The sequence below is a fragment of the Cinclus cinclus genome, chromosome 6, assembly GCF_963662255.1.
Source record: "Cinclus cinclus chromosome 6, bCinCin1.1, whole genome shotgun sequence".
In the NCBI taxonomy this organism is placed as follows: Eukaryota; Metazoa; Chordata; class Aves; order Passeriformes; family Cinclidae; genus Cinclus; species Cinclus cinclus.
Window position 1 is genome coordinate 23,654,547 of NC_085051.1, and position 13,303 is coordinate 23,667,849.

At 37.7% G+C, this 13,303-nt stretch overlaps 1 protein-coding gene across 2 annotated transcripts in view; it reads left to right on the plus strand.

Moving 5' to 3' along the window:
* The first annotated feature begins 716 nt into the window (after positions 1-716).
* Positions 717-13,303, plus strand: part of MYBPC3 (myosin binding protein C3) — a 59,781-nt gene continuing 47,194 nt past the window's right edge. For both annotated transcript variants that reach the window (XM_062495932.1, XM_062495933.1), the window contains exons 1-5: positions 717-741; positions 9,601-9,867; positions 11,785-11,880; positions 12,113-12,199; positions 12,341-12,489. In XM_062495932.1, coding sequence (XP_062351916.1) covers positions 717-741; positions 9,601-9,867; positions 11,785-11,880; positions 12,113-12,199; positions 12,341-12,489 — 624 coding nt within the window. The remainder of the gene's footprint in view (positions 742-9,600; positions 9,868-11,784; positions 11,881-12,112; positions 12,200-12,340; positions 12,490-13,303) is intronic.

A 13,303-nucleotide genomic window follows, 5' to 3' on the forward strand; every position in this document is an offset into this window, starting at 1 on the left:
TATGCTGTGGATCAAGTGGGCGGATGGGGAGGGAGGACTAAAACTATTTAAGTAGTGTCATGCTTTCTACTTGTGACTGCAAATGTCAGTAATGTGTGTCTCTGCAAAAGAAAGTTCTTTCCTTAAAGTTCACAGTCAGTTCTACAAATACAGTCTTCAGTAGAAGAGCCTAAAAAAGAAACAAGAGAAACAATTTCCAAGAGTCTGTTCAGCTCTGACCCAATTATGACAAAAACAAAAACTGAAATAAGTAGTAAGAATGAAAGCAAATACACACTTAGAGTAAGCAGGAACCAGCATACAGGAGCCGTAACCATCAGATCTGATTTGCTGGATGTGCTGTGAACACAGCAGTGCTGGAATTCTCCATGCAATACATGCCTGGAGCTGGAAAACTCACTGTACGCATGTGCAGCATCACACTGTGCTCTGGTTTATACCAACACAACAGTGGTAGCCACTCTTGGGTGGCTTGAGCTCCCTGGCTCCTGGAACTTGGCTATATTTATCCCAGCTGATGTAGCCTGTCAAGTGTGTCCTGCTGTTGATAAGGTGCCGTAGTTGACAGCAGTGAGGGATCGAGGGGGAGGAGCAGGATGGGGGCTTCCAGCGAGTGGTTCTTTAGGGGGTCTCAAAAGCCCTGCAGCCACATCCCTGTGTAACTCATAGCCTGCTTTCTAGATACAACTGGGAGCTCCATCAGAAACAAAGTGAAGATGCCAGAGCCTGTAAAGAAAACAGGTAAGGATCATAACTAACAAAGCTGAGAACAGCTTGACAGGAAAAATGTGAGTAGATTATGTGTCCTAGAGAAATGGAATGCCTCAAAGGAAAAAATAGACAGGAAAAAGAAATTTTGTTAAGTTATAAATGTAAGAGATACTCAGTGATTTTGCAGAGAAATCACTAACTGCTTTGATAACCTTCAGCCGCAGAATGTTCTCATGAGACTTCGGATGAGGAAAAAATAGAGGTGAAACTCATTTAACTCTCAGATGCTTTAAATTTCTCATTTCCTTTCCTAGTCACCTTTAGGACTCTGGAAAAAAAATTAAAGGCTGTCTATTTAACTATTTAACTGTCTCTCTTGGACAGTAAATAGTATAAAACTCTCTTGCTTTTATTTTGGGTTTTTTTCCCTTGATAATTTGTAGAAGTATTATTGGAAAAGTTTGATAGTATTTCTTGTTAATGAAATCTCTGTGAAAATGAAAACAAACAGTACCTGGTACAGAGTTTATTCTTTCTAGTTCTTTCATCCACTGACAATAGAACTCTAGAAAATAAAGGAAACACTGTACTGTGAAGAACATATGTAATTTCTTTTCCCTTGCCCTACATCCTTTCTCCGTGAGCCAGGAGTTAACTAGCCCTTTTCAGAAAGTCCAGGTCACAGAAGCACAGAGAAAAATGCCAGGAAAATATTTCAGATTTATGAATGTTGTAATTTAAAATCTTCAAATAACAAATCATTCGGAGGCTGCCACACAGAGGAGGCCTAGGATGGTGTGCAAGGTGCAATGGATCTGGTGCTTTGAGGAGGAAGAGAGCCTGGGAAGAAAAGGAAGAGACAGTTTAACTTCAGGACATCTGCAGAAGAAGATGCCTCAGGAGCACTTTGTGTCCACAAATTTGGGGGAAAAATAATTACAGAAGCTGAACTTATGACTGTCAAGTGTGAACATATGCAATAGTCAGGTCTGGAGAAACTTGTACTAAATGTGGGATTCTCCACTTCAGAGCTGTCATTTCATTGGTGCCAGTGCATACCCAGAATCACCACTACCTGAACGTACAGTACAAGGTGCACATGTTTTTAATAACATGCAGTTTGCAGAGTTAGCCACTGACAGCTGTGAAGGTTTATTAATAATGGTCTTTGTGCTTTGCAAAGGCCTGAGCAGGCACTGGTCTCCTCTTAAATTGCCAATGAGACGATCTCCTATGGTCACAATAACAAAAGAAGAACTTGTTAAGAAGAACCTTCATTTGACCAAAATATCTGAAATCAGCCACTGCCAGAGGCAGACCCATTACACACTCAGAGGCTCTCCCATTACAAACAGCAAAGCACTAAAGTGTGGTTAGCACCAAGAAGATTCTTTGTGTTCCCTCTATATGATAACCGTAAAGCAGCAGTGGTGTCAGCAATCCCTCCATTGCATTACAAGTATAACATAATTTCATATTCATAAGGCTGCCATTTCTAATTAAAGTAGATTTGTATATTAAAAAAAAATAAATATATATTAGATCCTGTAACTGTAGATAGAAACTTAAATATATAAATATAAGCTGCAAAAGTTGAGTAATCACCCCAAAAATGAGAAAATCATACATATAGTCTGCTTTTAAAGTCACATGATTTTTAAGTTTTATTGGAATGTCTAATTGTTGTGAATGCAGACAAAAAGAAATACAACAGAGTAGGCAAAATTTGACAGTGTGATCACCTTGGTATTATAACTTCTGATTTATAATTGTCTAACTGCCTTTAAATTAATATTTTCATTCTCAGTGGATGAGAGGCAATGTCTCTGTGTGAAGATACTCACTTTTGCTGGCTAATGGTGAAGAGCAATTCTCTTCCAACTTATTTCTCCAGAGAAATCTAACAGGTGTCTAACATCACCAGTCCTACACAGTTCTTATGAACAAACCAGACCAAACACTGGGATTATCACAGCAGGGGGAGGAAAAGCTCTTGTTACCCACTCTGATCGAGACAGAACCAGTCACATGCACCACAACTATTAGAGAGGATCTTCTCAGTCTCCCAGGAGACACTAATCCCTTTGGTTTTCTATTTCATGTTGTTTATACAGTTCAAGCCATTTCTAGGTGGGATAATGTTGCACACCATCTCAGGAGGGACAAATAACCATTGGGCAATTCATACTTGGATAAATCACAATTCCTGACTTTCACGCACCATACTGTTGGGTTACTGAGGAGCTCAAGGAAGTCCCTAGTCAGTATTACTGAAAATTTGTGCCTCTGGTCTATAGGCAAAAGAAAATTCTTCGTGTCCAAGAATGATCAGAGATATACTGCTTATATCTGCTGCTTTAACAGGCCTTCTAACACGTTAAAAGAAACAAACAACAAAAAACATGCAAAAAATCCAACCAAACAAAAAACCCCACCAAAATCCCCAAAAACTCCCACCCAAGAAAACACCAAAAAACACTGAATAAACCAATAAACTTAAAATGGTGTGGTGAAGCAAATTTTCCAACATTCTTTCACTTTAAACTGCCCAACTAAAATACTTCAGGATAAAGCACTCCCCTGCTTATTTCAAGAATGCCAAAGAGATGTCTTAGCTTTCTAAAAAATCCACACTATCCACAAGAGCAACATAAATTATAAGACCTGTAAGAGTTTAGTGTCAGTGTCCAATGAAACTTTGAAAAGTACTACTTTTTTCAGGATTCTGTTGCAGAAACTTTATGTTCTTCTCCCTTTGATTTAAACATTTCATTGTTAATCTTTGTTCAAAAGCTCACTGTTTGGAAAATTTTGATCATTTTTTTGTTCTGAAAATTCAGAAATGTTAAAAAACCCAACCATGTCCCTAACAGTATTTTATGACATTAAAAGGAAATACCAACAAATTTTTAAGCACCAAATTTAGTAGATAAATGGGACTTAAAGGGAAGTGTGTGCATTATTATATCTGGAAAAGGAGAAGTCTGTATTACTCATCTTCCTTGAAAATCAGTCAACTTTTGCTCACATATTTTGTAGATTGAGGAGTCTAGATTTTGTACTTCTGATTAGGAAATTTTGTCAAGAATTTACCAATAACTTGTAAGTACACAGAGGCTTCCATAATAATAATGGTAATAATAATAAATGTTGCATATTGAAGAGTAAACTGCAGAATTTTAGTTTGAATATGAGATCATTCTTTCACATTTACAAGCACTAGCACAACAAAGTACTGCAACAAACTTCTACGCACCACAGGATTTCAGAAAAACCCCTAAATTCATACATACATAGTTTCCTCCTTTGTAAGTTAAGATTCAAACCAAGCTAAACATTACTATCCCCCTTTTACAGAAAGTGTGATGGATGCATAGAGAGAGAGGTGACTGATTAGTGAAACTATTCCTTGCCTGTTGCTCATGTTGCAGGAATTTGCAATCTCAGCTGCTGAAGTAGGCAAGGAATGATAAGATTGAGTCTTTCAATAGCTTTTGGATCATGGAATGATTAAGCTTGTAATTGCAAGAAGCCACTTAGGTCCTGACCGAGGAATGTGCAGCATCTTTATATAGTTCCTCAGAAAGGAATTTTCAAGCTCCATTACTGAAATCTGCTTATCCTCCGTGTGGCTTTTAACTCAATGGAAGAGCAAATGATATAGAAGCAAAACTAGGTGCCAAGTGTAAGCAAAGACCAATTTTCAACATGAAGTCTTAACAAATTAATTCCAAAAGCTAATACCACGTTTGTAATATTAATTAAATGTATTGACCAATATATTTTAACACCAAACACTTATTTTTGGTTTTAAAACATATTTTAACACCAAATATAGAGAATGTGAAGTAAGATAACTCAGCTTTGTGGGAGAAACTTGTGATCATTTTGTCTAATTTCACTCATCACAAATTTCTGCTGTAGTTTCTAGCCTCTGCATTCAAGCAGATACATTAGATTCTCCTCAAGAATTTATACCTTTAACAGATTTTATTTCAGAAAGGCAGAAATGTCATCTGAAAATGTCATCTAACACACATTCTCCTCTACCACTCAATGTAGTTAAAATCACTCTTGTAGAATCCACATTTCTTGCTCACTTTAATTTCACATAATTCACACATACTTTGAAATTCCAGTATTTCAGGAACAGGTTTTCATCTGGTGCTTGCGACTCTAAGACAGATTATTTAGGGAATGCTGCTAGCAAATGAAATTATTTTGGTAATTTGAACATTGTTTTAATATACTTCTTACCTCCACTTTTTCTGACAATAATGAAGTAAGAATTGCTCTTCTAGCTTCTAATACTAATTTTTATTCTTATTAGAGATACTACAGTACACAGCAACTACCTGCTAACAATTTAATGCTGTACAAAGACAACAGAAAAACAGTGTCTCTGCCTCAAAACACTCATAAAATAAAAACCCAGTAAATAGATAGATGGTTCAACAAGAGAGTAGAAGAAACAATTATTAGTACAATAGATAGCAGCCCTGGTAGTAGCTTAGCCACTTCTTGAGTTTTCCATAGGAGAGTATATAAAAGACATGAAGCATAATAGTAAGCTTTTTTGATGATGGATGTTAGAAGACATTGCTTCAAAGCAGATCAGAAAGTAGAGGAGAAAGCATGAAGGTGCTAGTATGAAGATTTAAAAAATGGCAGCACAATGAAGGCAGAACACTAGTTTTGTTATTTTACTTAGGTGACTATTACAGAAAATTAGTTTTGGAACTGAAATTATTTCATTCTAGTTTAATTTGGCCCAAAGCAAACGTATTTTATTTTTCTTCATCCTCCTGACTCAAAGACCTACTAATAAATTTTCAAAATGCCCTCTGATCACAGACCTCCAAGCAGGTTTTTATTGCTGACCAATAAAGCTGTAATTCATGTAACATATCTAGTGTTATGGCTGATGTGTACATCTTCAGGTGTTCCAAGAGTTTTAGAGGATGCAAGTTCTGGTAGCTGCAGCCTTAACCACCAAAAAGTTTCTGCAAGATAACTGCAGACCACATACAGCTGTTTCCTCTTCTGCCTGAGGTAAAATGTGCTGGTTTACGTTACTCAGAAATTATGTGAGTGTGTTTGCATTATGGAAGCTAGAAGTGATGAGGAAGGCCTGGTCTATGAGAGGTGAAGTCTTAAAAAACGGGTTAGTACAAAGTGGCCCTAGGCTCATTTTCTTTTATTTGTTTCACATCCCTCTTCTCTCCCTCCATTAAAACCCCACAGCAACACCAATCCCATGCCCACTAAACACACACACAGAGCGCCTTCAATATTTTCTGTCTTCATCAGCAGTGCTAACTCATGTGGGTCTCTGCTCTCTCTCCAGAACTGCCATGGTGTGCGGGTACTAATGCCACTTTTCTCTCCCGTTGTGCTGGCTGGGTTAGAGCATATCAGGAATCAGAAAGCTGACCCAGTGGGCAGCAGGTGCCCCAGCCCTGCAGCTCCTAACTGCATGGGCACCTGGAGTCTGGATAAACACAGGACAGTGTCTGAGATCTGTCAGTGGCTGACAGACACATTCCACAACATCACACAAGCGGTGTCATAGTCATTGGGTTTTCCACAGCCTCATGGTGGTGGTTCACATTCAACAGTGTTTAGAGTAGGGGATGGATATCTAGGACTCAGAGAGGTATATCTGGGTAGAAGCCAAATGCTGAAGTGAGAGAGATTGTCAGATGGGGAATGTGTTTCTGATAAAAGCAGGCAAAAGTGTGATTCTCAGCACAGACAAGAAGTTTTAGATGGTTGTGATTAAGAGTGTTCCTAATGAAGAAATACCTGAATTAGATTGGTATAAGTCCATGAGGAAAACCTCTGGTGGACTTGGATTTACACATTATTTAAAGTACCAGCCACAGTAAAGGGGTAGGGAATAACTGAACTCTTTATTCTGTAAAGCAGCCCCTTTTTTTCCCCAAAAGGAAAAATTATGCTATTCTCTTCACATGCTTGTTCAGAAATCTCTCTTCTGCAGCAAAGAATTTCCTGTAAGATCTCCAGACCCAGATCTTCAGTTTTCCTTTGCAAAAAGAGCAGTGAAAGATGAAAGAGAATACAGTTGGATAGAGAGAAGCCACTCTGGACACTGCCCTCCACTGACTGAATCTCAAATACAGGAAAAAGACTCAATTAAAATCTGAGCCTCCTTTAGCAGTGAAAAAGTGGGTACACCACAATTGTTCTTGAAGGCCTTTGTCCTCCTGGGAGATTTGGGGCTTCTCCAATTCTGTACTTACCAGAAATATTCATAATCATTTTAAGCTGGAATTAAGTGAGTCTTTTGGCAGGAAAGGGGGGAGGGAATACAAGGAGTCTTACTTATAAACTTCTGCATATGTGTTTAATTTCCTAAAGCCAGAAATGTTATGTAGTGGTGGAGATTTCTCACTGTGTTCTCGCCAACAATTTTGTTCTTGTTGAGTCATCTACAAAGCAAATGTAAGAAACCTAATCACTTTACAGGGTGTGCAGCAGATCACAGAGTTACTTCCAAGTATGCATGTCATGAAACCCTGACACCGTGGGCTGGAACTTTTACAAATCACTTTGCTGTTAGGTAATTGATATATTTATAGATTCTTTTGTGCTTAAATAGAAGAGTGATGATAATAGCACTCAAAGATTAAAAACATGCCTCTTTGCTGTTTTGTCTGTAGAATTGTAGGGAAAGGAGCCAGTGGGTCAGCAGTGGGGTGGGTCCCTCTCTCCCCACTGTGCAGGACCCTGGCCACCTTCACATGCCTTTTGAGTCCTGCATGTCCAGCCTGCTGTGCATAGTAACTCTCCTGCAATTATTCAGGATACACTGCATGGATGAACACCCTGCTGTGTTATTTATGGAAGGGCAATGTGCTATCTAAAGGTGTGCAACTGGTAACAGGGAGCATGCTTTAGGACACACAGTACATAGTTCTATATTCTACAAAGCACTATATTTTTAAAGAACTATTGTACCAGATTGGAAAAAAAAAATCAATTATAAGCAGGTAGAAACATTCCACTCCCAGAAGAAATTTCCCACACTTTTAAACAGGGAAGGAAAGCGTGCAGAAGAATAAAACAGGAGGTCAGTCAAGGCTTTTCTAGGCTTATTGCAAACTAAAATTGTGTTTTAATCAGAAATATAAAAGGGGGGGGGGGGGGGAGAAAAAAATTTTAAAAATGTAATTTTGGTTTTATATAATGGAGAAAAGCAAAGTTCAATATTTACTAAATTCTTAAGTGTTCCTAGTTCATATTTTAACTGATGCTTAGGAAGGTTCAAATCCTTTGCATAACAATGCAAGCAGCATGACTTGTATTATGACTGAAGACCAAAGGCCATCAGATGAAACCTTTGCAGATGTAACTCCACTAAGGTCAACTGTATTATGCAGTCTGAAGACATGCTACAGGAATAAAGATTTTATAAAAAGAATAGATGGCATTATTAATAATATACCTTTTACATGAACTAAAGCACCTGTTTAACATCAATATAAACTTTTTATTTTAAAACATTTTCATGCCATGTTCGTTTCATTTGTATAAAGAAGAACCAAAAGTTCAAAGCTAATTATAACCATTGTCATGTTGTTTGGAAGAGTTCTTGTGGCTGCCAGAGGAGTAGAGCCATAGACAATTTCCTGCAGAGGTGATTGATAAAATTAGATGTGATGAAATCACTAGTATTTCATAAAAATGTAGTTAGACAGGGGTGAGTCAATAGAAAGATGACAGAATGATGCACAAAAAATCATGCAGTGCATGAATCAGAATGCTAATTGCTGGTATTTTTGCACATGAAGATAGCTCATAGCAATTAGCAAATGAAAACAGATTTTATTAAGATCATAACACCAGCATGAAATGTAAAACTTGATTCAAAATAAAGATGAAGAAATATAAATAAATCAGGTTAAAGAAATTATTAAAATAAATTACTTTACTAAAACCTAACTTGAGGGAGATTAGGATACCCATAGATAAAAATCATGATACATTGCTTGTTTACAATTTCCTATCTGCTGTGCTACTTTGATTGCATATGAATTAAAACTTCATTTGGTTTACACTTGTTCACCCTATACATCAATATATATCAATAATTTCATTAATTCTCATTATAAGTTTCCTAAGTGTTTCTTGACACATTGAGGAAATATTTTAATCTACCTTGTAAGTAATCAGAAAACTAATTGTTGTAGAGTGCCATATAGGCAAGTACTTCAACTTTTAATCTGAAGTGAACTTCTGCATACAAATAAAAATTAATAACATTTTAGCTGAAATAAAATTACAAGGGTCACCATAGGAATGTGAATCCCATTCCACTAAAACCTTGATCAGTCAAAACACAAGGACTAAAGATGAACCATTAATTCATTGTGGTGTATTAGGGCACAAGTTACTGCACAAACTGCAGCAATGAAGAACAGATCTTGATCCTCTGTAACAACTGTATTAAGTAGCTGTTAGAAAAAAAATAATTCTAGATAAAAGTGCATGGCAAATAGTTGTAGACAGCTAGAAATATAAGAATATATATCGTGCCATCTTGTCACAGGCCAAAACATTCACTTCTGGAAAATCAGAGCTCAATATGGAGGGAAAAAAAAAAGAAGAAGACATAAAGTGAGGTGATTTTGTTATCCATTCCACTTGATTTCATGACAATGTGGAGGAGATATGACATTTCAGTGAGACAGAACTTGATAAACTCAAAGACAATTCCACAGCTTCTCTGTGGAAAGTGTTGTAATTTATATCTTGTATGGGCAGATGGGAGAGAAAGGAGACAGCTGCTTCAGCCACAACAGCTGACTACACCAGATATGCCACAATTGCAAAACAGATTTTAGTGAGCCCTCTCTCTTTTTTTAGTTTCTGCATTCACCAAGAAGCCAAAGACAACAGAGGTGACAGCCGGAAACACAGCTGTGTTTGAAGCTGAGACAGAAAAATCTGGCATCAAGGTGAAATGGCAGCGAGCTGGCACAGAAATTACTGAAAGTGAAAAATATGTCATCAAGACAGAAGGAAACAAGCATTCACTGACAATCAATAACGCAGGAAAAGAAGATGACGTGACATATGCTGTAATAGCTGGAAGTTCCAAGGTTAAATTTGAACTCAAGGTCAAAGAACCAGGTACAGCATTTCCTAAGCAATTCTGGTTTCATCAGTGTTTCCAGTCCCACGTACAACCTTCATGGATAAGTGTCAAAGATTTTGACACTGTAAAATTTCTCTACCACCAATACATTTGTTTTGCCCAATTATTTGAAGCTACTAATTCATATTAAGCTGAGGAATACATTTCCTGTGGTTAAGACACCTCTTTCCAGGTGTTAGAAGTACACAGAGAGGAGGTCATAGGGGAAATGTCAATGTACTTCTTTAGAATTCTGTCAGGCTTTTACACTTAGCTACTGAAAAGCAAAGCAAAGCTAATCTATCCCTCACCCCGACCTAAACTAATATGGCTGATTTTAGGATGGGTATTTTCTTTAAATCAATTAATGCAAATACAAAATTGTAACAACTGACAAAATATTTACGGGTTACACTGTAAAGTTTCTAGAAGTTCATACATTCCCCAAAATTCTCTCAAAATCTCCTGCTACCAAAAATGCATATTTCAAGAAGGGCTTGAATATGAAGAGTAACCCTTGTATTATTTGTGTACCTCCCATTATTACTACCTTCATACACATTGAAAAATCAGTTATGTAGGAAGTTCAAAAACTTCCCCAGGCTTTTCCTGGGAATAAATCTAAAGAGTCAAATTCCCTGGAGTTTTCTTATGAAAAACTATCTGAAGATGCTTAGGATAGATGAAATCACTCATTTTTTGAAACATTTTGACCTTCCTGATCTTTTTTCCCTCCAAAACTTTTGGTATCCTTTTACCACTTCTGGTATTTGACTTTTTGCTTTTTAGCTTGGTGAAAAGCCTCAGACTTGGGTTGTTCATATCACTTCCTTTTCTTTGCTATCAGTTTGTTTTAGTAACATGATGAGACCTTGTGAGACCTTCTGAAAAGAAACTGAGGAATGTTTAACGTGATTCAAGATGTCCTGTTCCATATGCAAAGACAGGGCATGGCAGATTATGTGTAAGGGGAATGGATTAGGACAACTTGACAGCTGTCAGAACACATGGAAATATGGTCCTGCTGACTATCTCATCCTGGAAGCAAACTGGTCCATATTGTACTCAATATATATTCCTCATTGTCTTTCAGGTTAGTTCCATGTAGAGCCTGCCATAGGCAGATAACTTGCAAATAATGCTATGGAACATAGTGTTGTATAATATGTAATGTTACAGAGTAATTGGGTTGCCCATTATTACTTGGAAGTGACTCCACTACCTACAGGGAAAAAATATCTTGCTGCAACTGATCTATTTCGAGAAATTCTACCTCCTTCCATCTGCTCCAGTTGCTCACTCCTACTCCATTTTCAGACAATTCTGTCTTCTCCATTGTGCCAAGCGCATTTGCCTGAATTTGTCTCTGAGGTCATGGTTTAAATGAGAGGATACAAACTTCCATAAGCCAGGGGAAGAAATTACAGATGGATTTTTAAAATACTTTATCTGTATCGTTTACTAGCAGTGTCTAGAGTTTTTTTCCAAGCTGCACACAACAATAGCTTTTGTAACATTACATTCCAGCAGCATCATTAAACAAAATCTCATGAATAAGCCAACTGTTTACAAAGATAATAATTACATCATTTTTCATTACCTTTTCTGTTTAGACTGCTGATGTTTGCAGCAAATAATAGCATTATTCCTCAGTTTACAAGTTTCTACACATCAATATTATAGAATTTCAAGAAACAGACATCAGTTCTTTCTGAGCTCAGCAAAAGAAAAAGCCTCACCATCCAGCTTCAGTGGGCCCCTTCTGCTTGCAGCACATCCCCTAAGCTCTAGGAAACAACAGCTAATTTCTTTGCCTTTTCTAACATATATTAAAGGCTGTTCTTTAGCAAAATTTCTTCAGAAAGAAAGAGGAAATATGATTTTCTCTAATTTTGGCTTACTTTGATTCCCAGAAAAGAGTGAAACAGTCACTCCTGCAGAAGCTGTTCCAGCCCCAGCTGCCTCAGAGTCACCTGCTCCACCAGCAGAAAGCAGCCAAAACACAGAAGGTAATACAGCATTAACATTGTCATAAAATCTGTTTTATTAGCTGAAGGGAAGAACATACGCAGGGCCTCCTTCGAGAAGGTGAGATAGAGACAGTAGATGAAAGCAGATCATAAAGAATAAGGAATCTCAGAGGCAGAAGAAATCTACTGAGATATTTTTAAGTTCATTAACTAGTTCACTATATAGTTTGATGCAAAATATTCTAAATGGCAATTATGATGTTTGTTTCAGTTTCATCTGCTGAGACACAACCAGAACCACCTCTGGACCCCATTGGGCTCTTTGTGGCAAGACCACAGGATGGAGAAGTTACTGTTGGTGAGTGCAAAATGTTAGTCAAGTAAAGTTTGTAAACTGTACCTGTTGCTTGACTATTAGCTCTCCAAGTACAGGGTGACAGCAGTGATATAACAGAGAAACATTATTCATAATCTTACATTAATCTACTTCTCCTACAAGGTGGAAACATCACATTCACTGCCAAAGTTGCAGGTGAGAGCCTGCTGAAGAAGCCATCAGTGAAATGGTTCAAAGGGAAGTGGATGGACCTGGGAAGCAAAGTGGGGAAACATCTCCAGCTACATGACAATTATGATCGAAATACCAAGGTACCATTGGCAGAATAGGGTTCTCAGCCTTCTAAGTACTAACCTTTAATCTGAGGAAAATATGAACTAAAATAGGAATGGTTTGATGTTAAGGTACCCAAAGCAACACACAAGGCTATACTAATCCATAGAAGCCTGTATTTCAACTACACAGACAAGAGAGAAACTCTACATATGGACTCTAGCATACGTTATCTGTGGTGAAATGAGAAAACATCTGCAGGACTGGGGGAGTAATTTTGCACTTTCTACTGCAGAATTCCCTTCATCTTCCTCTCAAGGAACTTAGCATAGTTAAGAGAAAACAATAATCAGACAGATATTTAAGCATAGCCTGTCTTGGCCTTAATAGATCAATCATTCTGCTGTTAGTGCTGGAATGTATTGCTCTCTTTGACTGTCCAGACTGCTTTAAGTAGCTGAGTAAGGCACATATACCACAGACTTGTCCGAAGGTACAGGAGCAGGAGCGCAGGAGCGTTCCAGGGCTTAGCATCATCCGTGGTATATGAACCACTACCCCCCTCTCCTGGATGGAACTGGACACACTCGCTCACGTTAGCCACTCCTTTCGCTGAATTTTGGCATGCTCTGTATACGTTCTGGGGAGAGACTAAAGCTGCTCAGTGAAAGCTTTATTCCTGTTTTCAATGCACATGCAATTAGTGTATGTACATTAGTGTGTGTCCCGGCATGGTTTCCTAATATAACATTGTATCCTCAGGAATACCTGTACTGACAGCACTCTTCAGCTGTTTCTACCAAATTGGGGATTATAGATAATTTTTTTGTTAGGAGGTTCTTAGTTCTGAAA